Source organism: Pyrus communis, chromosome 8 (assembly GCF_963583255.1).
Source record: "Pyrus communis chromosome 8, drPyrComm1.1, whole genome shotgun sequence".
NCBI classification, from domain to species: domain Eukaryota; kingdom Viridiplantae; phylum Streptophyta; class Magnoliopsida; order Rosales; family Rosaceae; genus Pyrus; species Pyrus communis.
The window spans coordinates 11,030,096-11,057,574 of NC_084810.1; the positions used below are offsets into that span (position 1 = coordinate 11,030,096).

Here is a 27,479-nt window from a genome sequence, read left to right on the forward strand (position 1 = left end):
ACATTCGGTCAAAGATCAACGGTAGGGTCCACAACCCTACGTAACTCAATCCGGAAGATCTGCATCTCGGATTTCTGATCAGAAACTTCTAAAGATCCACATTATACTTCTAGAACATAAGACTAAAGTTTCATTATGATTCAACGATTGAATCTCCGCCAATTGCCAATTCAAGTGGCAGTCAACGTTTTATTTTACGAGCTTACAAATCCAATTTGGGAAGATCTGTATGTTAGATTTCTAATCCGTAAGTTTCTAGTATCCTCAAATATTACATACCATATTGTATTAAAATTTGATGATGATCCAACGATTGGATAGTCAATTCATGCAAGGACCTCTTAATGGCCAACTAGGTGGTCAACTATGAAACTATATTAAACATCATAATTTCACTAAACGGATGTCAAATATGGAATTGGGGCTTCAAAATTAGTCTGGGAAGGTCAGGTGGAGTCTCGGCCCATGCGCTGCCGCGCGTGGTTGCCAGCTGCCACGGTTTGTCGAAAAATTCCACTATTTCTAAAAATTCTCAAATTTCATAGAAATGAAGATCTCAAAGAGAGGAACAACTTTCATACCTGCCACGAAGTCTAAAAGTGGACGGAAGATGGTCAATTTTTCCCACAAAGCCGGCGGGTGCTTAAAGCTTCCCGGCGTCGATTCGTCGTCTACGGTGGTCCAACGGGATCAAGGTTGGTTGGGATTTTCTCCTAGGATGATGGGCTACAAAGCCCAAGTGGTGGCATTGGCCATTGCTTTGCCAATTCGCCGAAAATTTGAAAAGAGTGGCCGGACATGGTTTTGACGCGTAGGATTTCGTGGCTTCACCCCACCACATGTGGTGGTTTATAAAGGTGGTTCTTGGTTAAGTTTCGTAGAGGGGAATGAGAGCTTCAAGATGGTGGTGGTGGCGTCGAAAAAAATCCATCGGAGTTGGCCGGAATCGGCCTTAGAAAATGGAAGGTCGCGAATGTGGTTTTAGGTTGTGCACGGGAAAGAGCTAGGAGCTTCTTTCCCATTCTCTGATTGGCTGCTGCCTTCTTTTTTTCCTCCCATTCTATTTGGTTACTCGCTCCTTTATCTAATTAGTCTTTTTTACTAACATAAATCCGATTGGGCCACCTTCCCACAAAGTGAGAATTCAAATAATTTATAACTTTAAATATAACCAGTTTCAAACATCCATAACTATATCGTTATAATCCGAACTTGCAAACGGCTTTCGCCTATGCGTTTTTACCAACGAGTACTATGAGGATACGCTAAAAGAATAAGTCCCACATATCTCAAACCGTTGGTCAATGGAAGTCAAAGTCCTTGTCTCTAGGGCATTTTCATAAATTGACGCTTTTAAAATTAATAAAAACGTAAAATTAGGGACGGGTTGTCACATTCAAATTTAAATTTGTGCCACATAGGTTCAAATTTAAATTTTATATTCAAATTTTGACATCTCTTTTAGCACTTTTATAACCTATGTCCCTCACTTGCCCCTTAAAGCTTGTTATTTTAGACAAAAGTTCTAACAACGTTACAAAAGAGTGCCATTACTTAACACCAGTGTTCTAAAAATTGACCTAGGCAATGCCTAGGCACTGGATGGCGAAGCCCCAACTCGATTTCGACCAAAACGATCACTTAAGGTGGAGAGGATTTAGCGGCCGCCTAGGCGCTCACTAGGCGGTCTAGGTGGCACTAGGGGCCACTATAGGCTGTTGCAAATCCCACATTCACTGCAACTCTTAATTTGCAACTTCTGGTCTTATACGTAGTAGTAGAGGCTTGGCGAGTTTCTGCAGCTTTGCAGTCTATGAGAAGATGAGGGAAGAGAGAGAAAGAAAGGCAATTTGACATTTCAACTGTGGTGGCACGAGCTGCAATTTCACTTTGTGGTTCTGAAAGCGAGAAGGAAGAAGAAGAACCGAAAAGATTTAATGGGAAAGGTATTTTACTTTACTTGGGCTCTACCTTGGGTAATGTGAGAGGTGAAGTGCACAAGTCAATGGATTTTAATTATCAAATCACCCACTACGTGGGCTTTTATCTTTTTAAAAGTCTGGATATATATTCATATAATGTATAATAAACTCATATATAACCTATATATATATATATATATATAACATATATGTGTGTGTGTGTGTTATATGAATTATTTGGATAATGGTTTTTTTTTTTTTTTTTTTTTTCATGGGCCATCATATTGTGTGCATAAAAAATAATTAATTATATTAATATAATATATAAAAAATTTATTTAAATCTGCCTAGTCCGCCTAGGCCCCATCTAGGCGCCTAGGCGCTAGGTCCCAGCTCGCCGCCCAACTTTCATACTATGACAAGTCAGAGACCAATACTAAAACATTTTAGTTCTAGACCAAACTATGACAAGTTAGAGACCAATACTAAAACATTTTAGTTCAAGACCAAAGCTCTAATTGAGCCAAAGTACATGAGCTAATACTCTAATTTTCTCACGTATTTATACCCTTTTGTCAATTTGAATTAATAAAGAAATAACACATATATAAATTTTCAACATTATCAAGCAATAGATTGACCACCACTAGCTCATGGAAAATGGGGTCATAATCTTTCTTTTTTTTTTTTTCAAAAGAAATTATTATTGGCACTCTAAAATTTTCATTATACACTATAAACCTTTTATATTTGGAAAAAATATATATACTTTTGATGAGTGTACAATGAGATTTTTGTTGTTCCAATAATAGTTCCATTTCAAAATTCGTTAGATACATAGTATTTTATAGTAAATATTTTTGGGAGGTGGTTTTTTGGTTTTTAGAACCCACAACCAACTTTTGTTGAACTGTTGGGTAAAATTCAACTATTAAAACTAAAACTAACAATTATTTTACTTTCAATAAATAGCAAGAATTACTTTTATTTTATATATGAAAAAAAACTCTTTTTAAATAAAAATTAACTTCTTTTTACATTCTTTTCCTCTTGTCACATTTTCTGTCATTATACTGAAGAAAAAAAAACTATTTATGGATAAAACAACAAATATTTGATGGAAAATTATCGATAACTGATCCAACGGTAACAAGGCATGAAAACTACCAAAAATGATAAAAAAAAAAAAGAAAAAAAAAAGTCTGTGACTTGTAACTTTGCAAGGTTGAGCTGGATATTTTGGGCAAAGGAGAAAATAAAAAGAAAAGGGGAGGAAAGAAGAAAGAAAAAAAGAAAAAGCAAGAGGAGGTTTGTTTTCTGTTTTTCCTTTGATGGTTGACTCCCAAACATAATCAAAATTTTGGATTTAAAGAGAGAAAAAGAAAAACAAGAGAGAAGGAAAAATAGAGGATTTTAAGAGAGAGAAACAAAAGCCTCTATCAAAGAGCTTTGACTCTCTCTCTCTCTCTCTTTCTCTGCAAATCCATGGTGTTTTCACACCTTCTCATTTTACATTCCTCTTCACCTTGCTAAATCTTTGGTTTATTTCATTAACTAGGTTTAGGTGATAATTTACCTTGAAATCTCATCTGGGTTTCCTTCAAATTCCCCAAAATTTGAAAGGTTTTGTTCTTCTCTTACATTTTTTTTGATCTTTTGATCTTTTGATTGTTTTTGTTTTCTTTTCTGTTTTTATATTTGGATTTACTGGAGAATCATGAATTTTTTATTTGTTTCTGCATGAATATCCCACATTTCTAAATATGGTTTCTGCCAAATCTAAAAATCTTTAAGCTGGAAATGTTATGGAACTCAAATGTTGGATTTGTCATTAATTTTCTCTGATTTCTTTCTAATTTCCCCTTCAGATTTTTATTTATCGACCTTTCTGCTCAATTGGGTCCTCAAGAATTCTCGAGAAAAGGCTGGAAATTGTGAAACTTTCGAGGCTTAGATTTCATGGGAAATTGTTGTGTAACTCTAGGCACATCAGGCCAGAACAAGCAGAAGAAAATCAACAACAAGACAAACCCATTTGCAACAGATTTCGGTGGCATTAATGGAAAAGATGGTGATGGGAAATTGTGTGTCTTGAAAGACCCTACAGGTCGAGACATTTCGGCCCAATACGACCTGGGACGCGAGCTTGGCCGAGGCGAATTCGGAGTAACATATCTATGCACAGAGGCATCCTTAGACGAAAAGTTTGCTTGCAAATCAATATCGAAGAAAAAGCTAAGGACTGCGGTGGATATTGAGGATGTGAGGAGGGAAGTTGAGATAATGCGGCATTTGCCTCCACACCCAAATATTGTGACATTGAAGGACACTTATGAGGATGATGATGCAGTTCACATTGTGATGGAGTTGTGCGAGGGTGGTGAGTTGTTTGACCGCATTGTTGCTAGGGGTCATTACACAGAACGGGCCGCTGCAGGCGTAATGAGGACAATTGTTGAAGTTGTCCAGGTTAAATTTTGTTATGGTTCTGTTGTGTTAATTTGGTTTTATAATTGGTATGGTTTTGAAATTTGATAATTTTGTTCTTACATTAGATTTGATCTAACATAAGATGATGTGGCTTGTGTTTATGGTGTTGGCTGAATCGTATGTCTCATTTGTTATATTCTTGCTTAGGGTAAAGGTGATTCGTATAACATTTTTTTTTTTGTTGACACCGTTATATTATGAACTTTAAATGTAAATGGAGAACCATGTGGTGAGTTGAATGTCCTCCATTCCCTTATTGGATATTCTCTAGTCGTGTTGCTATGTATTCTGCTAACTGGGTTGAATTTCTCGTTATTTGATGTTAAAAGTAAATATTACTATGCAGACAATATGGTGTCTTCATTTTTAGTTTTCCTTGTTTGTCATGTTTAATTGGCTTATATGTTCTTTTAGGTGATATGTTGGCTACGTTTGAATCTTGAACCTTTGGATATAATAATATTCTATGCACTGAAGATACTTTTCTCTACATATACATATAATTGATTGCATGATAATGTGTTTTTTCTTCTGTGGTTATGTTAGTGTGAAAGATTCTGATTTGTTTGCACTTTACGTTGCAGATGTGTCATAAACATGGAGTAATGCATCGGGATCTCAAACCAGAGAACTTCTTATTTGCAAATAAGAAGGAAACGGCCTCTTTGAAAGCAATAGATTTTGGATTGTCTGTGTTTTTCAAACCTGGTATTGCACTACTTTTCAACATTGCATGGTTAATGTTTTTTTCTCCACTCTTGAAGTCCATGTTTTAGCATCATTACGAAGTCCATGTTTTAGCATCATTACCTCATCTCTGTTTTTACCTTATGACAAAACAAGTGTAGCTAAAGGCTGCTATATTCTATAGGTGAGCAATTTAACGAGATAGTGGGAAGTCCATACTACATGGCTCCAGAGGTTTTGAAGCGCAACTATGGACCTGAGGTTGATATCTGGAGTGCTGGGGTTATCTTGTATATTTTACTTTGTGGCGTTCCACCTTTCTGGGCAGGTCTGTATTTCTTCTCCACTGTTTCTATTTTGATTCTTTACAAGTTCTACACGAGTTGGAATGCTTTTGCTTATCAAAGATCTTTTATTTGGATCAACTTGAACAAAGTACTCCTGCTGGTGTATTTCCTTGCTTAATTTATTATTTTTTCCTTCTCATTATTTTTCAAATAATTTCACTGTAGAAACTGAACAAGGGGTAGCACAAGCAATTATTCGATCTGCCATTGACTTCAAGAGGGACCCCTGGCCTAGAGTGTCAGATAATGCAAAGGACCTAGTGAAGAAAATGCTAAATCCTGATCCAAAGAAGCGGTTGACAGCTCAGGAAGTGCTTGGTAGTAATTTGATATCTTATATTTTCCAAAGTTTTATTGCTTTACATGAGATGTTAATCCCTCTTTTTTTTTTTTTTTCCTGTAGATCATCATTGGATTCAAAATGCCAAGAAGGCCCCAAATGTCCCGCTTGGTGAGACTGTGAGAGCAAGGTTGAAGCAATTTTCTATAATGAACAAGCTGAAAAAAAGAGCTCTAGGGGTAATGTTTTGAAATTATTTATTGGGATTCCATAGTTATTGAAGGCATTTATGTTGAGCAACTTGTATGTTGTGTTAAAGTTAACCATATATTCAATGTTTGAACCCTTGACTATTTCACGCATAGGTCATAGCTGACCATTTGTCACTTGAGGAAGTAGCTGGCATAAAAGAGGCTTTTCAAATGATGGACGCTGGCAACAAGGGCAAGGTAACCATAGAGGAGCTACGAAGCGGGATACAACAGCTGGGGCAAAATATTCCTGATCCAGATCTTCAAATACTAATGGAAGCGGTAAGTATTAATTTGTGCTTCGCCAACTTGCCTTCTAACTTTTAATCTGGGGTTGCATAATAATATGCCTTACTTTGCATCATCTTAAATCTCAAGAAGCAAACTAAAAATATGAAATTTTGGAAAAGAGAAAAGAAAACTTTTTACAAAAGAAAGAGACAAGGGAATGGTCCTGCATGTTAGTTCCTTTTGGGGACTTTTCGAAGTAACTAATTGATTTCTGATTGCTACAGGCTGATGTTGATGGGGATGGAGCTCTCAACTATGGAGAGTTTGTTGCTGTTATGGTTCACCTTAAAAGGATGGCAAATGACGAGCACCTACATAAAGCCTTTTCATTCTTCGATCAAAACCAAAGTGGTTACATAGAAATTGAAGAATTAAGAAATGCTTTAACTGATGATGTTGACATAGGTGGTGAGGAAGTCATCCATGCAATTATGCACGACGTAGACACAGATAAGGTTCGAAAAACAATTTAGATACAATTACCAAAAAGCTTTATCCTTCATCCAAAATGTTTTATTCCAGATTACATGGTTAAATGGCCCTACTTTTAAACCTTCAAGCCTTCCCCTAATAATTAACCTTGCCATGTATTGGTTGTTGCCTTTAGGTTCTTTTTTTTGTCAAGAAAATTGTAGTTTTTAGTTTGTCTTTATGCGGAAAATGCTTATCCTAAGAACAAAGTCAATAGACTAGTTAAAATGCCTTCATTTTGTAAGATTACTTTTTAATTACTTTTGATATGTGTATGTATCAATATTTGTAATCAAGTTATGTGTGAATATCAATATGTACACATAACATTCCTTTTAATTAGTAGTGTGTGCATGAACAATAACATAAACCGCAACCGTTCTTGTATGGTCATCTTGCAGGATGGGCGCATCAGTTACGAGGAGTTTGCTGTTATGATGAAGGCTGGTACAGATTGGAGAAAAGCATCCAGGCAATATTCACGGGAAAGATTCAACAGCATAAGCTTGAAGTTGATGAGAGAAGGGTCTTTACAGTTAGCCAATGAGGGTAGATGACCTACATTCTTTTTTTCTTTTTCAAAACAACATTATTTGAAATTAAATGATGCTTACAAAGATGAAAATTCCTTTGTTGGTGGCCTTATGAATTCACTTCTTTTTATCCCCCATTGTTTTTCCTTTTTCTTAAAGAAAACTTGTAACTTGAAGGATCGGAGTGAGGGTCATAGCATCTTTTACAATAGCTATGATTAGGAGTTGTAAATATGTCAATTCAAAGACCTTTTTCCACTATAATCTCCCTCAACTTACAGTGGAACTTTATTTTTAAACAAGGAAAGACCAAGTTTGATTTGTTTTAATTTTTGTGAAAGCTAGTTATTGTTGGCTTAATTTGATTAGTTTATAATGGTTGTGAGAATTGAATTGTAGCATGATGACCAAAACTCAGCTACCAATGTGTACCAAAATCCTTGTCAAGGTGCAAATGCTTCGTGTCTGCTAGTTCTACCGACCCTCGTTGTCCATCAAATCTTCATTGACCACCACGGTTGATGGCTTTACCTACTATTTCTAATCACATCTTCAAGAGAAGCTAAGTTAGGTGCGCAAAAGCTTAACCCTAAACCCAGCTTTGGGTATACAAGTCTACAAATGTGTCAGATTCTATGAAAAGCCTATGAATAAGGAGGGAAAGATGGACAAGGGAGAAGTGGAATTGCTCTCTATTCATTATTGGGTATTCTTTGCATTTGTCAAAAATGTTTTGCACTTTGTTAAAATGTGATGACCAAAAACTCCGGATTATAGAATACTTTGAAGTATAATAAAATTTTCGAGCATTTTGACAAGCGAAAATCATTGTTTGGGAACTTCGGGAAATGAGAAAATAAATCATTAGGAGGACTAGACATATTATGTATAATGGCATGAGGTTTCCAAGTATGATGGTTTTGGAACTTCATCAGCAAGAAGGTGTTGTACCAAAATGTTTTCATTTTATTTTAAGGAACAAAAGAAAGAAAATATTACATTATTATAAACCCCCCAAATGGGAATTAAGTTCTCTTATAATAACTAGATTTCTTTTTCTATTGTTTATCCTTTTCCTTTATGTTATTTTATGTAGGACATATAAGGGATTATGAATACAATGTCTAGTAAAGTTTAGGGTCTTATGGTGGAGAAATTCTAAGGTCCAACTGCCAAGTGCCGAACCATGTGTCTTTACAGGTCAAGTGACAAAAATACCCTTTATTTCACTTTGCTTGATTTTGAGGCCCACACTTATCCTTTTTTGGTCTCATTTTCTCTCACACTTATCCTGATGCGGGTTCTCTACACAAGAATGTCTTCTTATGGTAATTATTTTATGGTTGAATTATGATTTTAGTACTGAAGGCTTAAGGTTTAATTCACATTGTAATTCTAAGATATGTACATACAAATGGTGACACATCAGAACGTAGCATTAAACTAAAAAAATCCACTAGATAATACTAAAACTAAGCATGAAAGAGAATAAAAGATATGGCCAAGTGGATCCACTTTCACAAATAAACAAGGTCACAATGTGTTAACCAACTAAGCGAGTTCTTCACACAAAAGCATGCCCTTAGGCCGAAGTGATTAAGTATAGGCCTGACAATTTCTTACATGACATGTTAGTCCGACACGAGATGACACGAAAATAGCAGGTTTCAGGTCAACCCATTAACGAGTCGAGTCGTTATCGGGTCACTCGTTAAAAGCCTGTTAACGATTTAGATCGTTATCGAGTCATAAGTTAAAAACCCATTAAGAAAATGAGTATGACACGTAAATGACACAAACATGATCCATTTGCAGGTCTATATATTAAGCATGGCAAGTTCTTACATGACCCATTAACCCGACATAAAATGAATCGACCTGTTAACGAGTCGAGTCGTTATCGTGTCACTTGTTTAGCACCTGTTAAGATAATGGGTTTGACACGTCACGGTGTGTTAAGATAAAAAGTATGACACAAAAATTACACAAACATGACAAATACAACCCGTTTGCCAAGTTAATTAAGTATCAAAAATAGATAAGGGGTATAACCCTAAATCTTCAAGTATTCGGTCCGTAGCCCTTGTCTTTTTAATAAAATAGCTCAAAAGTGATGTACAAAAGAGAAAGTGAGAGCATCTCTAATAAGGAGGTGCAAAATACTTTGAAATGTGTATTTTAAATTTCTAGTTGGTCGAAAAACTCTCCATGGAGTGACGTAAAATACCTATTTTGGTAAAAAAATGTAAATAAAAATCTAAGTTGATTTACATCTTTGTTTACATCCTTTAGTGGTGGGTTCTGCCAATCAAAGTGAGAAAATTTAATAGGATCTCAAATTTACATTTCTCCAATTGGGGTAAAACTTCCATTTACATCTTCCAAAAATGTAAATGAAATGTAAACATTGTTGCAGATTGATCAAGAGTGTGATTGTGTAAATCCTAGTAGATTATGTGTAGGATTCGACAATATCTTTTAGATAGTTTCCTAGTTGTAATTGTATTACTTGGAGTAGTTTCCTAGCATTCAAAGCTTTTCTTCATTTCTATCCAATCCAAGTTCTAATAGAATACGAAATCGATATTGTGTAAGCCCTAATAGCATGAAAACATTCACCACAATGCATGACCCCCAAATTTATTGTTGCTTTACATATTGCTTATATTGCATAAATTGTTCAATTGTATATATTGTTTATGCATACGTAATATTTTTATTATGTTATTAGGTATTGCTATGGTGAATTGTGTGAGAAAAAAGAAAAAGCAAGAAAATAGAAGCAAAACTAAATTTTTATTCAGAGAGAAAAAAAAAAAAAAAAAAACTTTAATCATGAGCCAAGCTGCAGCCTAAAGCCGCGTAGTGCTGCATTGAGAAAAAAAAAATTAAGAAAAAATATGTTGGGTCGTGCCACTAAGCCGAGCTGCGCCAGTCGCGCCGCCCCTGCAGCTCATGCTCAAAATGATTTCATTTGAGCTTCATGTTCAGCAGCCTAAAGTATTTTGGGCCTAATGCTGATGTTGGTCCAAGCCCACTTGATGAGGTTACTATTTTGGACAAGCATAGCCCATTAATGAGCCATTTTCCTTCCCAGCCCACACTAACTTATGTTGGGTTTATCAGTTCACACCCAGTCACTTGCTTGGCTGCTGCCTGCCTCGGTCCAAACCTAATTTTGGACTTACATTTACTTCCTAATCCATTTTTTTAGGCTTCTATTTTATGTGGCTTGTAGGCATCCAACCCATATATGGCCTGAACCATTGTATTTTCTTGCTTTCACTGCTGAACCCTTTTTGAGCCCGACCTATTGAATTAATTTAATGATCCGCAGTCCATAAATACTATAAAACATATATATTTCTGGCCTGCAGAACACTTTTATAAATTATGATGCAATATTTTATTTTTTCCTTTGAATTGTTGACATCCTTTCATAGTCTTGAAACTACTCACACTAGGTCCCCAAAGCAACGCAAATTCACTACACTAGTTGTCTATTGTACTATTGTGTTATTGCAGGTATCCTTTTTTAATTGGCAATTCATCTAAATCGAACCTGTACTTTCTAATATAGTGCCTTTAAAACTCAAAGTTTTCATAAAATAATACACCCATGAAACTTGAAGTTTTTCATGCTTAATTTAAACCAAAACATGTCTATAGAACACAAATGTTCTACTTCTGACTATGGATGTTTTTCTTATTATATTGACCATGATCTTGCTCCATTAATTGCAGCGACATGTCAAACTATATCAAACTAGGCTTTACCGCTCTCGAAGTCATAATAAGAAACTACCTTAAATAGGTTCAAGACATGAAGATCCACTTTACCGCCAAAACCCTCAAACCACCAATGAAGAGGCTACGGACAAATCAGTTTGCGACGCTGACAAGGCAATTACTATGATCTTCATTCGAAGGCATATGCACAACACATTGTAGGCTAAATATCTCAATGAAAAGGATCTACTCACTCTCTTGCTCGCTCTGGCAGAGCGCTTTGATCACCAAAAAGATATTTTCTTGGTTGAAACAAGATATGACCGACAACATTTATGCTTCCAAGACTTCAAGTCTCTATGAATGAATATGATTATGAAGTTTGTCGAATCTAATCACTCTTTAATTTTTGTAAAGAGGACTTAACTGAACATAATCTCCTAGAAAATATCTATTCAACTCTATATGCCACCAATATTGCCATGCAGTAATAGATCGGACACAAAAATTCACTAAATTTTAGGATTTGATCTTTGTCTTACTACTTTTGAAAAAGCAAAACCAATTTTCAATGAAGATTCATCAAGCTAGACCTACTGACTTGAACACTATGCCTGAAGTGTGTGTCACCATATCTCAAGGCCATAAGGGACGCAAAAAACGTCAGGGTTGTGGCAAAGGGTTGAACCTTAGATATAGGCCTAAGGTCTACAGAGCAGAGACCACCCAAGGGAGGAAATTCAACCCCAAAACATGATTCCCTAGGTAGGCTTCCAACTCTAAGAAAAAAGGCAAAGCTCAAACTAATCAAGCTTCTACTGATCTTATTATGTGTTACGATTATAGTTCCAAAGAACATCGGTCCCACATATGCCGAGCTTTTCCTCAAGCCATTGTTGAGTATCATTCAATCGTTAGAAGATTGAGACAAACTTTGCTCAAGTGGATAATCCCTAAGATACCATCATGGAGATTTCAGATTTCCAAGAGGCATATGTACCAATGGAAGATTAGAACCTTTTAGACATGTTGGACGAGTTTCCCCTAGTGGCTGAACCCCCTGTTTCACATGGTTTAAGTTTTGAACAATTTCCTTTGTTTTGGATTATTTGTTTGGTGTTTGTTTTATGTTTTTGGATAATTACTTTATAGATATTATTTCTCGAATAACTAATCGAATGAATGGACTTTGAAATTTTCCTTACACATATGACCGATTCAATTAATTTACTTTCCAGGTATGTCTTGTGGGGAAGTTAGTTGTATGGCAGATAGTGCAACCATGCCACTAACTTGCATAGCTGCCATTATTTTACTAACTTCATACCTAAAAATTCACCTTTTACAACCCTTTCAAGCTTATTTAACCTGATTGAAGGTATGTCATTGCTCGTATAATGTTTTTCAATAGTACTAAACTAACCATTAAATAAACCCTTTACTCACTCCGTTTTAGAAGAATGTTGTTCAGCTTTAAGGATATTCAAGAGAATAAATACCGTGCTGAAACCACTGAAAAGAATGGTATATAATATCTTTGTTTCACTTCCTATGAATATGGTCAGAAGTATATTCGTGAGAAGATGGAATGCCTCTTGAATGGATTATACATCACAACCATACGAGTTGTGAAGGCCCACCATGTGACTGGCCACTATCGAAGTCTACTTGTAGAAGCCTGTTTAAGGAATTGTTATTCGTATGGAGTATCTAGAAGTATACTCACTTGACCTTAATGTACTATTTTCCCCTTAGATTGTGTGCATTTTTTCCATTAGGTTTTTGCTACCTAACGAGCAATGACGGATCCAGGATTTTAAACTCGGGGGGTCCCAATAATAAAGGTTAAAAAATTTATAGACAAAAATAACATTGAAAAGTTAAATATAATACATTTTATTCAAAAATCATTTGCATAACAATATTACAAGCTATAAAATCCTAATTCAAGCGTCCACGACGAGGTTTCATGGTCTGAAAATGTTCCATGATAGCTTCATTACCAATACATGAAAAAACATCTTTCTCAATGTAAACAACTAAGCTATCACTCAACCATTGATCTCCCATTTTGTTGCAAAGTGGACCCTTAATGATATTCATAGCGGAAAATGCCCTCTCCACTGAAGCAGTTGCAACCGGTAAAACCAAAGCCAACTGAACAAGCAAATATACATATGCAAATGTTCGATGCAACCCTTTCTCCACCATTTTCTTAGCAAGCTCATTAATTCCCCGCAATTGAGAAAAATCATTATCAGAACGCACAAAATGAATGTAAATATCAAGTTGATCTTGAAGTGCTGATCTATCTCGATCCGTGAAATCTTTAGGATACATATGAGCAAGGCGAACAAGCTTCTCTTTATCAAAAGCTACAAATGAATCATTCGGACTCAAGCATGCCAAGCAAATAAGCAATTCGGTATTACCTTCAGCGAAGCGATCATCTAATTCTGTAAGTTGGAAATCAATGACCTCGAAAAAGAGCTCCACTTTGTAATGATGATGATTGGTCTTTCTTGGAGCCTTACGCAATGACTTCCCTTGAATGACATATAAATCATCCATATTAGGCACCTCAATTTCATGTTCAACACAAAAAGATGATACTTTATCAACCAAAAGATCAAAATTTTCATCATTCCTCATGCAACGTAGTTGTTCTTTACATGTCTTGACTAAAGCCATTGCATTCACAATCTCTTGATCTTTTTTTTGCAATGCTTGTGACAAATCGTTTGTAACTCATAATATGGATTTCATCAAAAAGAGGAGGAACACAAACTCAAAAGATTGTAAATCTTTTAATAACCTTTTTGCTTCACCAGCACTATCATTGTAGCAATCTTCAACAATCATGTCAAGCACATCCACCACAGATGAGAACATTGTAATCAAACTAATCAAAGAACCATAATTTGAATTCCACCGTGTATCCCCAGCACATTTGAGACTAGTTTCTTGATTTAACCCTTGCCCCGTTTCAAGACAATCATTTTCAATAGCTTTCAAGAGATTTTCTTGTTGTTTCTCTCTAAGTGCAACACGACGTTTACATGAGCATCCAACAACATTTACCAAACTATTAGTCAATGTGAAAAAAGCGGCAACATCGGAGTTTTTCTTTGCTACGGCAACAAGAGCTAATTGTAGTTGATGACCAAAACAATGAACATAGAATGAACAACTTTCTTCATCCAAATTTTTTTTTTTTAAGGCCATTGAACTCACCTCTCATATTACTCGCACCATCATAACCTTGACCTCGTAGGTTGGAGTAGCTCAAGTCATATAGTTTCAAGAACTCATAAATGGACTCCTTTAGTTTACTTGAAGTTGTTTCGGTAACATGTTGGACTCCCACGAACCTTTCAATTACTTGACCTTTGTTGTCCACATAACGCAAAATCACCACCATTTGCTCCTTTGTTGAAATATCACGTGATTCATCTACCATTATAGAAAAGAATTTACTCTCTTTCACTTCTTTCATAATAGCCTTAATAGTTTCGAAGGCACATGAATTGACAATATCTTTTTGAATTGAAGGAGCTATTAGCTTGAGATTTCCCGGAGCATTTTCCAACACAACTTCCTTTATTTTCTCATCATGATCTGCAAGGAATTGCAAGAGCTCTAAATAATTCCCCCTATTATTCGAAGTGTCACTTTCATCATGGCCACGAAAAGGAAGGCCTTGTCGCAACAAGAACTTAGTGCAATCTATTGATGCATTCAAGCAAAGACGATATTTCATACACTTCTTCTGATTGTTTGATCACAACTGCTTCAATATGTATCTTTTGGTTCATTAGATAACTAGCCGCTTCTCTAGCTTTATTGTGGAAACTACCAATAGGACCATCATGTTTGTCAAAACATTCTCTTGCATTCTTCCATTTCTTAAAGCCTACCCCAGTGAAGGCATCGCTTCCTAATTGTGAAAATTTGATTTTAAAGAGATAGCAATGAAGACAAAATGCCGCATCTTTAGATATACTATACTCCAACCAATCATATTCTTCAAACCACGAAACAACAAATCGTCACTTTTTCTTTGCATGCAAAGTGTATGGGAACTCATACTTTGTAGACCTACAAGGTCCCATTTGCAAATATGCTCTGCGGACCTTATCTTGAATATTAGAAGGATAGTCATTCATTCGAATTCTTTTTCCCGAGTCTCTCTTAAGATTATTAAAATCAATGTCACACTCATTTTGTCTTGAGCTCGAACTACCCGAACAAGTAGATGGTGCTATTGGCTTTGGCTTGAAAAATCTTTCCATATTTCTTATTTCTAAACTACACATTTAACCAAAAACACAAAACATATACCAATCAACCAATAAACAAAAATTCCATCTAAATTTCAATTATAAAATGAGTATACAAACATAAAACACATCAACAATCATATCAATAATAGACTAAAAATCTCCACCAATATCTAATATAATTTAATTGAGATTAGATTAGAATACCAAAAAACTTACTTGAATTTGGAACCAAATAGTGGTGGCTTGGAGAATTGAAACAAGTGGAGGTATAATATTGGAGTAATGTAATTATAATATGGGATTGGGTGGGATTAGAAATTTAGGGTTTTGGGTGAATATAAGAAAGATGGGGGAATTAGGGGGAAAAGCAGTGGAACGGGGAAAGGAGAAGTGAAAGGGACTCTTGGGACCGGAAAGATGGCCCATGTGGGGCTAGACTTTCAAAAAGAATATGTAATCATGTTGCAAACGGTGGACCAATTGCAAACGTTTGTCTGATTGGTTTAACAAAAAAAAAAAGGCCAAAACATTGCGTTTTGGATCAATTTTTTTAAATGCCCTGTTTTCTTTCTTCTCCCCTGTTTTCTTCTTCTCCGTTGCAACCTGCAACCTGCTGCTGCAGCAACACAGACAGTCTGCACAGGCCTCGTGTTCGAGTACGAGGGGTCCTCCGGAAAATTTCTAGCAACATGTTAGGATGGCCGAGGGGTCCTGGGACCTCCCAGGACCCTCTGTAGATCCGTCCCTGCTAACGAGGTTTTAATAAGCCACCTATCCTAGTCTGATCATACCTTTGTGTGCGTTCTACTTACGTTTGAAGGAGTTTGGTTTTGACTTAATACAACTTCGCTTTTCTCCTAAGAATATGAGTTTTTATCTTACATTATGCTATACCATAGTGAGGTTTTGGAAGTTTTACTACTTATGCATTCTTTCGTCTGTTTTGACACTCGCATTCGTTCATTGTGTCGATGACTTCATCAACTGCATCTACATAATCACATAAAGATCTAATGCACCATCTCTTTAAGTATTTACACACTCAAGGGGTTGCTGCAGTCACTGTTCTAAAAATCGGCTTAGGCGATGCCTAAGTGCTAAACAATTGGTTACTGTCACAATTTACATCGAATCGGTCACAAAATTGGAAACCATATTAGGTGGATGCCTAGGCAGGATTAGGCAGGGTTGGGTGAGGCTAGATGGGGCTGGGCAGGGCTAGTGGTGGCTAGGCGGAGAATGCCGAAATCTAGAAAAAAACATTGCAGCATTTGATTGCCGCGAGGAAAAAGAAGTTATGTTCACTAACCTACCTTTTTTCCCCTATCTTTTTTATCACTTTAAGATGATCCCACCATCTTCTCAATTCATTACTTTCTTTTTTATTAACCCCACATCTGTTTTCACAATAAAAAGAAATCATTTTCTAACTTTTTTGTTTTTTGGGGGCAATATTTTATGGGAATTGTTATTGGCATTCCAAAATTCTTACTCTACACTCCAAACTTTCTATATTTAGAAAGAAAAATACACTTGTGAGGAGTGTAGAATGAGATTTTTGGACTCTACTAACACTTCCCTATTTTATTACTTTCTTTTAAGCCCACTCCATGTTATGTATTTGAAGCTCTTATACTATATATGTATTCTTCTTTGTATGAAAAAAAAAAAAACATATTATTCAATTTTTATTTATTTATTACATAGTAAATTAAATTAAATTATATAATATATAACAAATTTACTTAAATTCGCCTATGCCCCAGCTCGTCGCCCAACTAACGCCTAGCATCTTTTAGAACCATGGTTGCAGTTCTAAATTCATTGGGAGTGTGATTGTGTAAATCATAGTAGATTATGTGTAAGATTCTACAAGATATTTTAGATAGTTTCCTAGTTGTAATTGTATTACTTTAAGAGTAAAGATTTTCTCTTCCTTATTACATGTTGACTCTAAAAACTACCAAGCCTATGTGGAGCGCAGGTTGAGTAATTAATAAGCTAACCACGTCCTTCAGTTGTGTGCGGGGCGTGCCAACTCATCGACTGAGTTCGGCTGGGGAGTAAAATATGTTAATGTGGTGTTGGGCACGCTGCTGACTTCTTAATCTTACGACTACGGTCAAGGAAGGAACAAGTCTCGGCCTTCGGGTTCTAGAGCCTAAAGACAAGGCTGCTAGTTCTACAAAGTTCAATTTCAAATTCGGCTTTCAATGTGCTGAATTTATTAACCTGGTAACACCTCACTTCGCTGAGAAGGTTGATGAGATGACCTCTACCAACAAGGACTTCGAAATCCTTGTTGACCGAGACTTGGATAAATAGTCAGTCGGTCTCGAAGCAGTGTTATCAATCTAAACTAAAGGTGCTCCTCAATCAGCTGATTCTACGGTTCTAGTGCTGTCTGTCCAAGCTAAGATGTCGCCGGTTGTCTTCACAGTGTTGTCTATCCAAAATGAAGATGTGTTGGCAAGAAGAAAAGAGGAGAGGAAAAAATCTCAGGCTTGTTGAGAAGCTTTGCACATGGTAATTTGTGTGTTCATTTGAAGAGGCCTGGAATGATACACTCCCCTCTCTATTTATAGCAGCAAACCCCCTTATGGTTGAACTAGAAATTTACTTGGATTAGAACTCCTCAACCCAATCTGATCAGGTTTCGTCCAATCCTAACCCCTATAGGACTTTAAACCAAGCTCCTTAACGAACCAGATTCATCCCCTAAATCTAAGCATCTTTAGCTTTAAGACTCCTTGTTGCAGTAGGGTTCGACTACCTCACCCTTATCTAAACCAATCATCTTCGTAATAAGATTCAGCCAACCTTGACTGGACAACTCATGACAAGATTCTAGATTAATGTTACTGGACCGAGAACAACTCTAAGCTCGGCCCAAAATATTATTTTGAGCCCAAACATTACTATAAATAAATGCATTATGGAGTGAGAAATCACACCATAGAATTTTCAAACTCTCTCTTCTCTCTATGTTCGCCTCTAGCCCTCCCTATCTCGTTTCCATCAATAAAATAGGCCTACAACAAATAACTTTTTTCTTTTTTCGTCTTAAATTTGCATCTCTCCATTAAAAATGCTTTAAATGGGCGTGTGCAAACCACGCCTTAGTGAATAACCAAGTTAATATGTTAGTCAAGTCAATTTTAGTTTGACCCCAATTTCTTTTAATTATTATTAATAAAGTGAGAGGAAGGGTTCGAAACTATTATAATAATTTAAGAGAGAGGGAGTTTCGAACCCGGAATGCATAGGTGAAACCCAACTTTCTATCCACTAGAATAATAGACCACATACAATTTGAGTTTAACCACATGCACACAAATTTCATAACGAATTACATAATATACAATCTCAATTCACTTTAGAAATTGCCGATAGATAGAATTAGGCAAATGACTCATTAAATATTTGTCTCATTCTAATTTTATTGGATGTCTTCGAACGGACAAATAGATTTAACCATAAAACAGAAAACCATTAGTAGCACTTTAAAAATCTAATTGTGCCCAAAGACTGACATGCATTGCTGACGGAAAAAAAAAAAAAAACACAGAGTAGTTTTTTTTTTTTTTTTTTTTTTTAACAAATGATATTATTTATACTAAAGAAGGGTAGACTTAGCCTCACAATGAGCTAGCAATAATGTGGTTCAAATTCGCCTTTAACGAGAATCGAACATAAGATCTCTCACTTACAAGTGAAGAAAAATATCACTAGACCGTTATACATAAAGACATCTCAACTCCCCGTAACTACTATCGTGCTATTCACTAACTCCAAAAATCAAATCCAAATTATACTGTGTGGATACAGACCTGAAATTTATTTCTAACCACCAGCTACCCGTGATTGTTACAACAAAAGCCAAGTTGGATCTCTGCATCTCTTCCCTTCAGAAGTAGTGGGGCTGCCACACGCGTCCAACCAATTTATCGAGAGCCGCAGACGCATTTGAATCGGAAACCGAAATAAAAACACATAATTCCGTCCAGGTTCGATGTAACATCAACCAGGTATCGAACTCTGATTTTGAATTTCTGTCAGATAAACTCCACGCGCACCAATCCTCCGCGTCACAATCCCCAAAACAGAAACGTTCCCGTGGTAGGCGCGTGAATTAAAAATTAAGAAGAAAAAACCCTCTTTTCCGCCCGCTCTTCGCCACTCAATCCCACTACGCAACTCAGCAGCTTATATCTCTCTCTCTCATCTCTCTCCCTCCTCTCTAACTCTTAAACCCTCTCGAAGCGCCGTCGTTTTGATTGGTATGACGACGACGACGACGACGACGACGTTCGGAGCTACGAACATGGCGGTGCTGGGGGAGCCCAAGGTGCAGATTGGGAGGTACCAGGGGCTGCGCTCAGCAAACTCGCTTTGCCTCACCAGAAGCCGACAAGTACCTCTCTCCTCAGTTTCTTCCTCTTCGCTCATTCGAGCCGTCGCTACGGTGCGTTTTCGAACGTCTGACCCTCCTCTCTGTTTTATTAGACTTCCGTTTGGTTGCTCAGAAAATTCGAGAAAGATGATAAATTAATGTGCTTTTTGAGAGAGATTGAACCAAAATGTGCTTTGGTTCAATTGTTTGGCCGATTGGAGATGTTATTTCGTCTGTATTAGTTTTGATTTGAATTTAATTTTGTAAATTTCTGCCGCCGCCGCCACTGTCAAAATCTTTTACCGAGTTTATCGAACATGGATTAATGTGAATTATTCAATTAACCTAGAAAAGTTCAAGCATGTTTTAGGCTATTTTATGCTTAATTTTTACAATAATTATTTTATCATAATTGACATGCAGTGCATCAAATCTTCATAAAATTCGTAATTTTGTTGGGTTTCATCAATTGGTTGGGATAAATATGAGTTAGAAACATTAGGGCTCCGAGGGGCCTCGGTGATCGGAAAATGTGGAACGAATGTTAGTTAGATTGCTTATCGTTAGTTGTTTGCAGGAATAGTGCTTGTTTTCATAGGTTCTGTGTTTTGCAGCCTCCAAAGCCTGAGACTGCAACTGAAACGAAGCGGAGTAAGGTTGAAATATTCAAAGAACAGAGCAACTTCATAAGATACCCGCTTAATGAAGAGATTTTGACGGATGCCCCGAACATTAATGAGGCTGCTACGCAACTCATTAAGTTCCACGGGAGCTATCAACAATATAACCGAGATGAACGTGGTGGAAGGTCCTACTCCTTCATGCTTCGTACCAAGAACCCTTGTGGGAAAGTGTCAAACCAATTATACTTGACCATGGATGATCTTGCTGATCAGTTTGGAATTGGTACTCTTCGTTTGACCACAAGACAGACGTTTCAGCTCCATGGGGTTCTGAAAAAGGATCTAAAGACTGTAATGAGTAGCATCATTAGAAGCATGGGTTCAACTCTTGGCGCCTGTGGTGATCTTAACAGAAACGTTCTTGCTCCTCCTGCTCCAATACAAAGAAAGGATTACCTTTGCGCGCAGCAGACTGCTGAGAACATTGCAGCATTGCTGACTCCACAGTCTGGATTTTACTACGATGTTTGGGTGGATGGAGAAAAGATCCTGACCGCAGAATCTCCTGAAGTAACAAAGGCCCGCAATGATAATTCTCATGGAACAAACTTCCCTGATTCACCCGAGCCCATTTATGGAACTCAGTTCTTGCCCAGGAAGTTTAAAGTTGCAGTTACAGTGCCAACAGACAACTCGGTGGATATTCTCACAAATGATATTGGTGTTGTGGTTGTTACTGATGATAACGGGGAGCCTCAAGGGTTTAACCTATATGTAAGATGAAGTTATGCACTAATATTTATATGTGAGCTCATTTTCCCCACAAGCAAGATTTCTGATTATTTTCTCTGCAGGTTGGTGGTGGTATGGGAAGGACACACAGGATGGAATCCACTTTTCCCCGTCTGGCTGAGCCATTGGGGTATGTCCCCAAAGAGGATATCCTATATGCCATTAAGGCTATAGTTGTTACACAACGTGAAAATGGGAGAAGAGATGATCGGAGGTATAGTAGGATGAAATATTTGATCAGCTCGTGGGGGATTGAAAAATTCAGAAGTGTAGTGGAACAATATTACGGAAAGAAATTTGAGCCTTTCCGTGAGTTGCCGGAGTGGGAATTCAAAAGTCATTTGGGATGGCACAAGCAGGTTTGTTCTGTTGGTCTTCACATATAGAATTGAATGTCTTTGATTCCGTCTTAAGTTTCAAATTGCAAAGCACTATGTCCTGACTATTTATCTTTGTTTGATAGGGTGATGGCAGTTATTATTGTGGGCTTCATGTTGATAATGGTCGGATTGGGGGAGTTATGAAGCAGGCATTAAGAGAGGTTATAGAAAAGTATAATTTGAGTATAAGGCTCACACCAAACCAGAATATCATATTGTGTGATATTCGCAGTGCATGGAAGCGTCCCATCACCACAGTTCTTGCAAAGGCCGGTCTGCTGGTAAGATTTTTTTTTTTTAAAGAAAATTATTTTTACTCCCTCTTCAGTGGACATCAATATGAACTTGTCTGCTGCATACTCCTACCGGGTATTCACTGCCTATTTTATGAATCAACAATGACTTGAACCTTATCAACCCGGTATGATGGATTGTCTTATTCACCTGTTATTATGTTGTCTATCCGGAAATGTTTGGGTTATGTTGTGTCTATTATATGAAAGCTTCATACATTATGAATTTTTATAAATTGGGTTCATACTGACCAGTTACAATTGTGGCAGCATCCTAGGTTTGTAGACCCCCTCAACCTAACTGCCATGGCATGCCCAGCCTTCCCACTATGCCCACTGGCAATAACTGAAGCTGAACGAGGTATACCTGACATTCTTAAGCGGGTTCGAGCAGTATTTGAGAAGGTATTACCATAATAACAAGCACGTTTCACAAAGCACTAACAAAAGGTGGAAAGTCAAGATCATTTATTGATAATGAATTAGATTGCATGTGATAAATTTTTCTTTTGAATTTCAGGTTGGTCTGAAGTACAATGAATCAGTAGTTATAAGGATTACTGGATGCCCTAATGGGTGTGCTAGGCCATACATGGCTGAACTTGGACTAGTTGGTGATGGTCCAAATAGCTATCAGGTAATTCAAATTCTGGCACATCTGTCGCAATATTGATCGTGCTCAAATCCAGATTATCAAGAAAGCAACTGAGCATTTATTCATTTCCCTGTTTGTGTTCAAATAGATCTGGCTTGGAGGAACATCCAATCAAACCTCACTCGCAAAATCCTTCATGAACAAGGTCAAGGTTCAAGACCTTGAAAAGGTTTTCGAACCTTTGTTCTATTACTGGAAACGTAAACGACAATCTAAAGAGTCATTTGGCGACTTCACAAACCGCTTGGTAAGTTGTAAATAAGATTATAAATTATATGTAGGCCTTCGAAGGATTAAGAAGGTGGTTTAATCTCAAATACTGTGCTAAGAAAATATGTTGGTCATTCTAATTGGTATATTGTTATCAGGGATTTGAGAAACTTCAAGAGTTGGTTGACAAATGGGAAGGTCCAGAGGCGACACCAACACGTTACAACTTGAAACTTTTTGCTGATAAGGAAACGTATGAAGCTGTGGATGAACTTGCAAAGCTGCAGAATAAGAATGCTCACCAGTTAGCGATGGAAGTTATTCGCAATTTTGTTGCTTCCCAGCAAAATGGGAAAAGCCAATGAGTTTGCCACGAAAATTGTGTTGCAGTCTTTTATGCTGCCGGGCAAATTGCCAAGGCGAATGATGGACAATGTCCCTGATTCTCTCTCCAAGCTGCTACTCGGAATGGTACTATTTTGTATCGAAGTTTTGTGTCTTGTGATTTTTCTTGGACCCTGAGTTGTATAATTAGCTTGGATTTGTGTTTCCTGTATTCGGGCTAAAGTCTTGTGCCTTAATTATTGTTATGGTTCAATAAAATCTCGGTTTTCGGCTGTTTAGATTGTTCACATGTTTTCAACTGATTCTCTCAATCCGAAATAAAAAAAAGAAGTTAGAATGTATGTTATGTGAAGCTGTTCAACAACGGAGGATCGCAGTTGGTTCTTGACTGACTTTTTTTGACATACCTGGACCTGTGAAGTACGTACCTATCACGGTTGTATATCATCGCTCTCTCTCTCTCTCTCTCTCTCTCTCATCACATAAATAGTCGTATAAACCCGTGGCACAGAAATTTAACTGTAAAGTACGTACCTATCACGGTTTGCAATTTGACTGGTGTTGCCGCGTCGGTCCTTTTGGCGAGGAGTGGTGATGCCGCCCAGGTTTCTGAAAGGGAGTCTCTGCTCACTGGTATGTAGCAACTAGCAAGTACCACACGACCAAGGGCCTTGTAGCATTCTAGCCCGTCTTTTAGGGCACATAACTTATCGTAAACTTTTGGTGTAAGATGTCCGTTCTTTCATCAATATTGTTGATTATATATCAACAATACGTTTTGTTGACTACACTGCTAAAACATCATATCAATGACATATTGCAAGAACGAATGTTTGTTTCGTAGTTGGACTACAAAATTACCAACTAAAATACGCTCTGCCATAATGCTAGAGCCTTAATCATTCCACATGAGGATTGGATGCTGTTCAAGAAAGGTAATATGTTCGCTGGTTTATACTTATATGCAGGTTGTCTTTTCGTTTGCTATTATTGATATTATATATTGATAACATGTTGGTATGTTTTGCTAGTTACAATGTTATTGACATATTATCGATGATATAGTAGAACTTTGTTCTACAGACTATAGAAATCATCACTTTTTCAATACCTAAAGTAGTGAATTTGATTCCGGAATCTTTATGTGCCGCATGTAGTTTTTTTAATACAAAAGCCCTTGGTTACCACTTGAGCTACCAGTCCATTTGCTCTCTCCGCACGGTTAACAACATAGAAAATTTAGAAAAATAAAATGTGACATAAACATGTAATATGAGAAGAGGGAAGAAGGCAGATATGTCCCAAGAAAAATTACAAGAGCGTCATACAAAGTTGTACAACGATTATAATACAACCACCACGAGTGACTGAATCGAAGCAAACGAAAGTACGTAGTGGTTTACTCAGTTGCGACAGATACGAGCAGTTGGCATGGTGACACAAACAGGAGCATACTTCTCCTTCGCCTCTTTGCTCCCCCTCTTAGGCTCATCTGCCAAAGCAGCCTTGGCAAGAGAGCACGCTGCCGCAGCCGCAGCCGCAAAAATCAAGTCCCTCCTCCCGCTGCTGCTGCTGCTCTCTTCCTTCTTTGTTTCTCCCTCTGGGGCTCTGGCCGCGGCCTTGGCCACGACGAGGCTCCGGCGGCTGGAAGTTGAAGGTTTGGCGATGGTTGAGGCTGAGCCTGCGGTCAGGAATGAGGCGGCTGTCATGGTCATGGATGCCATCTCTGCAAATGTTGTTATCTTGTGAGTTTTTGCCGCTCTCTCGTTATATCTGACTTGCAGTATGAGTGAAGTGAAATTTTTCAGCTAGTTTAAAGTCCAAAGTGGCATCAGTATGTGATTCTTGAAAGACCATCATCCACTTCCTTATCGACATAAATATTATGGCGAACGAGTTGTTGCCACGTGTCTTGGTTTTATCCCTTTTGAAAACTCTTGGTTGTGGGATCCCTTGCGGCTAAACAAAGGCTGACCCAGGCGAATTCTCAATTTTTAGGACCGCTAATATTAGATGTCAAAATTTTAAAGTAAATTTTGTAAGCCAAATGATGTTGATGTTGACAATTGAATTATTACTTAAATATTGATTTATTGTAAACTTTCCTAGTTTAAATGTAATTGTGTAAATCCTAGATTAGATTTAATTTTAGTTATCATTTCTTTTACAACTTGTATTCCTTGGGGATGAAGGAATTTATTCTCTCCTTTTACTACTATAAATAAAGGCACTATGTAGGAGGGATAACACACACATTCCCCTACAATTCTACAAACACATCTCTCTTAATTTCTCTACCCTTGCCGTCGGCCTTATTCCCTTTGTCAGATAAAATAGGCTACAACACATTATCAACATGCTCTTACCATTGCGCTTGGGAATCTGATGGTGAAGTTTTTTCTACACCAAACCAGTTCATCCATATCATCATGCAATAAGGTTCTTTCAAAACAATGGTTTTTATCTCAATATTTTTGCAGCCCTAATAGCATGAATATTCACCATAATGCATAACCCAACTTTACATTTCTTGAATTTTAGATTCTACATAAATTGTGTATGCATTATATTCACAATTGTTAAATTATGTGAATTTGATATTTTCTAGGAATTGCATCAAATATACGTACATGCTTTAAAATATTATTGATTTGAATATGGATATAATTGAATTTCATAATTGGAAAAATAAAAAATAAAAAATCGCCGCCTGGGTTCTTCGAACCCGTGACCTCGAGCAAGCATGGAGCATCAAGCTTCTTTGCAACCCGACGTCCATAGCGTCCAAACCCAAAATATCCACATTGCTTGAAGCAAAATCACGGCTTTGCCGTGCAATTTTCTAACCAAATCCGACATGGTATCGTAATTTTGATTCGATAAAATTGAAATTCCTTAAGAAATTTCATCGAATTTGGGTGAAATTCCAGCTTGAATTTCTTAGGTTTTTTTTCCTCAATGTTGAGGTACTTTCTCCATCCCCTAGAACTTGCTCGCCGTTAAACCTATGACCTTGTCCTGAGAAATTTTTCCCAAAACATGTCCGCCTACAGCTGCGACACTAGCCTTCGTCCTTGGTGACTGTACCTAGCTCCGGCTGGGGTTTTTTTTTTTTTTTTTTTTAGTTGAAACCCTAAGCCCCAAATCTTTAGGCTGACCTTCTCGGCCCACAAAAAATAAAAAATAAAAAAAATCTAAGAACAGGGCTCGCATGATGCGGCCCAATCCTTAGCTCGACCCAACACCGCCTCGAGGGGCCATGGTGTCCTGGCGTTGTGTGCCGCACCAGATTCGCATCTGTGTTCCCCCGTATTGCGTCACACGTGATCCGACCCCCGTTTGGGCCACCCTTTTGGGCCCGACTCCTTTTATGCAACTGGTCTACTATATTAGGCTTGCAGCCTACTATTAATATTAAGGCTTGATCAGCCCATGAAAAAAATTAAAAAAAATAAAAACACAAAATACAAAATTCTTGGGCCTGACTATAGCGGGTTGTGTGGATTTTTTTTGGTGCTCGCCTTATGCGGCCCTGTTTTTTCCTTCTTCTCCCTGTGGGCTTAAAGCTTGCACTTGAGAAACCCCAGCCTACTTTTGGGGCTTGGGTCACACAAACCAAATTTGCTCAGCCCCCAATGGGCTTTGGCCTATATTTTTGGGCCCTGAGCTTCGTTGTTTAATACTTTTAGACAATTTGTGTTTTCTATTTTTTTTTCACCCACACTATAAATTTTGGCCCGAAGTCCAAATACTTAATTCAATTATAACTATAGACCCGAAGTTCTGTTTGCATATTTTTGTTGCATCTTTTTGTGTATGTATTTGTGTTTGCCTGCAGGAACATATGAACATGAAGTTCATAATTATTTTGAAACCTGAAGTTTCTTATAAACATGCCTTGTTTGAAAACCTGAAGTTTTCTTTAAAAACATCACCCATGAAAACCCAACGTTTTTTCATGCAAAATTACATGTCTATTAGAACTTGTATGTTCTACTCCTATGTGAATGGATTGATTTTTCTCCCATTAGACTCACCACATCTTGTCCATCTATTTTGTGATAGGAACATGTCAAATTTGAACAAACTCGACTTCACTGCTTTGGAAGTCTCTGGAAGGAACTACCTCAAGTGGGTCTAAGATGTGAAGCTCCACTGCAAAGAACTTGTGTCCCACCATTGAAGAAGAGACGGACAATCCTGTTGGCAAAGCTGAAAAAGCCATTGATATGATCTTCATCCGAAGATATATCCATGATGCCTTGCAAACTGAATACCTTGCTTAGAAGGATCCACGTGCACTAGGGGTCATTTTGGCTGATCGTTTTGATCACCAAAAGGACTTATTCTTGCCTGAAGCAAGACATGATTAGCAGCATTTGTGCTTCCAAGACTTTAAGTCTGTGAATGAATATAATTCTGAAGTTTGTCTGATCACTTCTCAAGTTTTGTAATGAAACTTTGACCGAAGAGGATCTCCTGGAGAAGACCTATTCGACCTTCT

General features: G+C 37.3%; 5 protein-coding genes across 5 annotated transcripts; 2 read left to right on the top strand and 3 right to left on the bottom strand.

The window, feature by feature from the left end:
• The first annotated feature begins 3,247 nt into the window (after positions 1–3,247).
• On the top strand, positions 3,248–7,536 carry LOC137742618 (calcium-dependent protein kinase 8-like). The gene is made up of 9 exons (XM_068482530.1): positions 3,248–3,545; positions 3,791–4,391; positions 4,997–5,120; positions 5,284–5,427; positions 5,612–5,764; positions 5,850–5,965; positions 6,092–6,259; positions 6,493–6,723; positions 7,141–7,536. The coding sequence occupies exons 2-9, from the start codon at positions 3,882–3,884 to the stop codon at positions 7,294–7,296; spliced, it is 1,602 nt and encodes a 533-aa protein (XP_068338631.1). The 5' UTR covers positions 3,248–3,545; positions 3,791–3,881; the 3' UTR covers positions 7,297–7,536.
• Positions 7,537–12,942: 5,406 nt separating this feature from the next.
• LOC137742944 (uncharacterized) lies at positions 12,943–13,692 on the bottom strand. The gene has a single exon (XM_068482879.1). The coding sequence runs from the start codon at positions 13,690–13,692 to the stop codon at positions 12,943–12,945; it is 750 nt and encodes a 249-aa protein (XP_068338980.1).
• Positions 13,693–13,749: 57 nt separating this feature from the next.
• LOC137742945 (uncharacterized) lies at positions 13,750–14,461 on the bottom strand. Its single transcript, XM_068482880.1, has 2 exons — positions 14,236–14,461; positions 13,750–14,132 (listed from the first exon to the last, which is right to left on the bottom strand). Exons 1-2 carry the CDS (start codon positions 14,459–14,461, stop codon positions 13,750–13,752), a joined length of 609 nt encoding a protein of 202 aa, XP_068338981.1.
• Positions 14,462–19,394: 4,933 nt separating this feature from the next.
• LOC137743439 (sulfite reductase [ferredoxin], chloroplastic-like) lies at positions 19,395–23,247 on the top strand. The gene is made up of 8 exons (XM_068483330.1): positions 19,395–19,749; positions 20,292–21,074; positions 21,155–21,451; positions 21,556–21,753; positions 22,036–22,170; positions 22,286–22,402; positions 22,509–22,667; positions 22,789–23,247. Exons 1-8 carry the CDS (start codon positions 19,567–19,569, stop codon positions 22,993–22,995), a joined length of 2,079 nt encoding a protein of 692 aa, XP_068339431.1. The 5' UTR covers positions 19,395–19,566; the 3' UTR covers positions 22,996–23,247.
• A 966-nt stretch (positions 23,248–24,213) lies between these two features.
• LOC137742545 (photosystem II 5 kDa protein, chloroplastic-like) lies at positions 24,214–24,802 on the bottom strand. Its single transcript, XM_068482446.1, has one exon. It carries the CDS (start codon positions 24,697–24,699, stop codon positions 24,379–24,381), a length of 321 nt encoding a protein of 106 aa, XP_068338547.1. The 5' UTR covers positions 24,700–24,802; the 3' UTR covers positions 24,214–24,378.
• Positions 24,803–27,479: the final 2,677 nt, after the last annotated feature.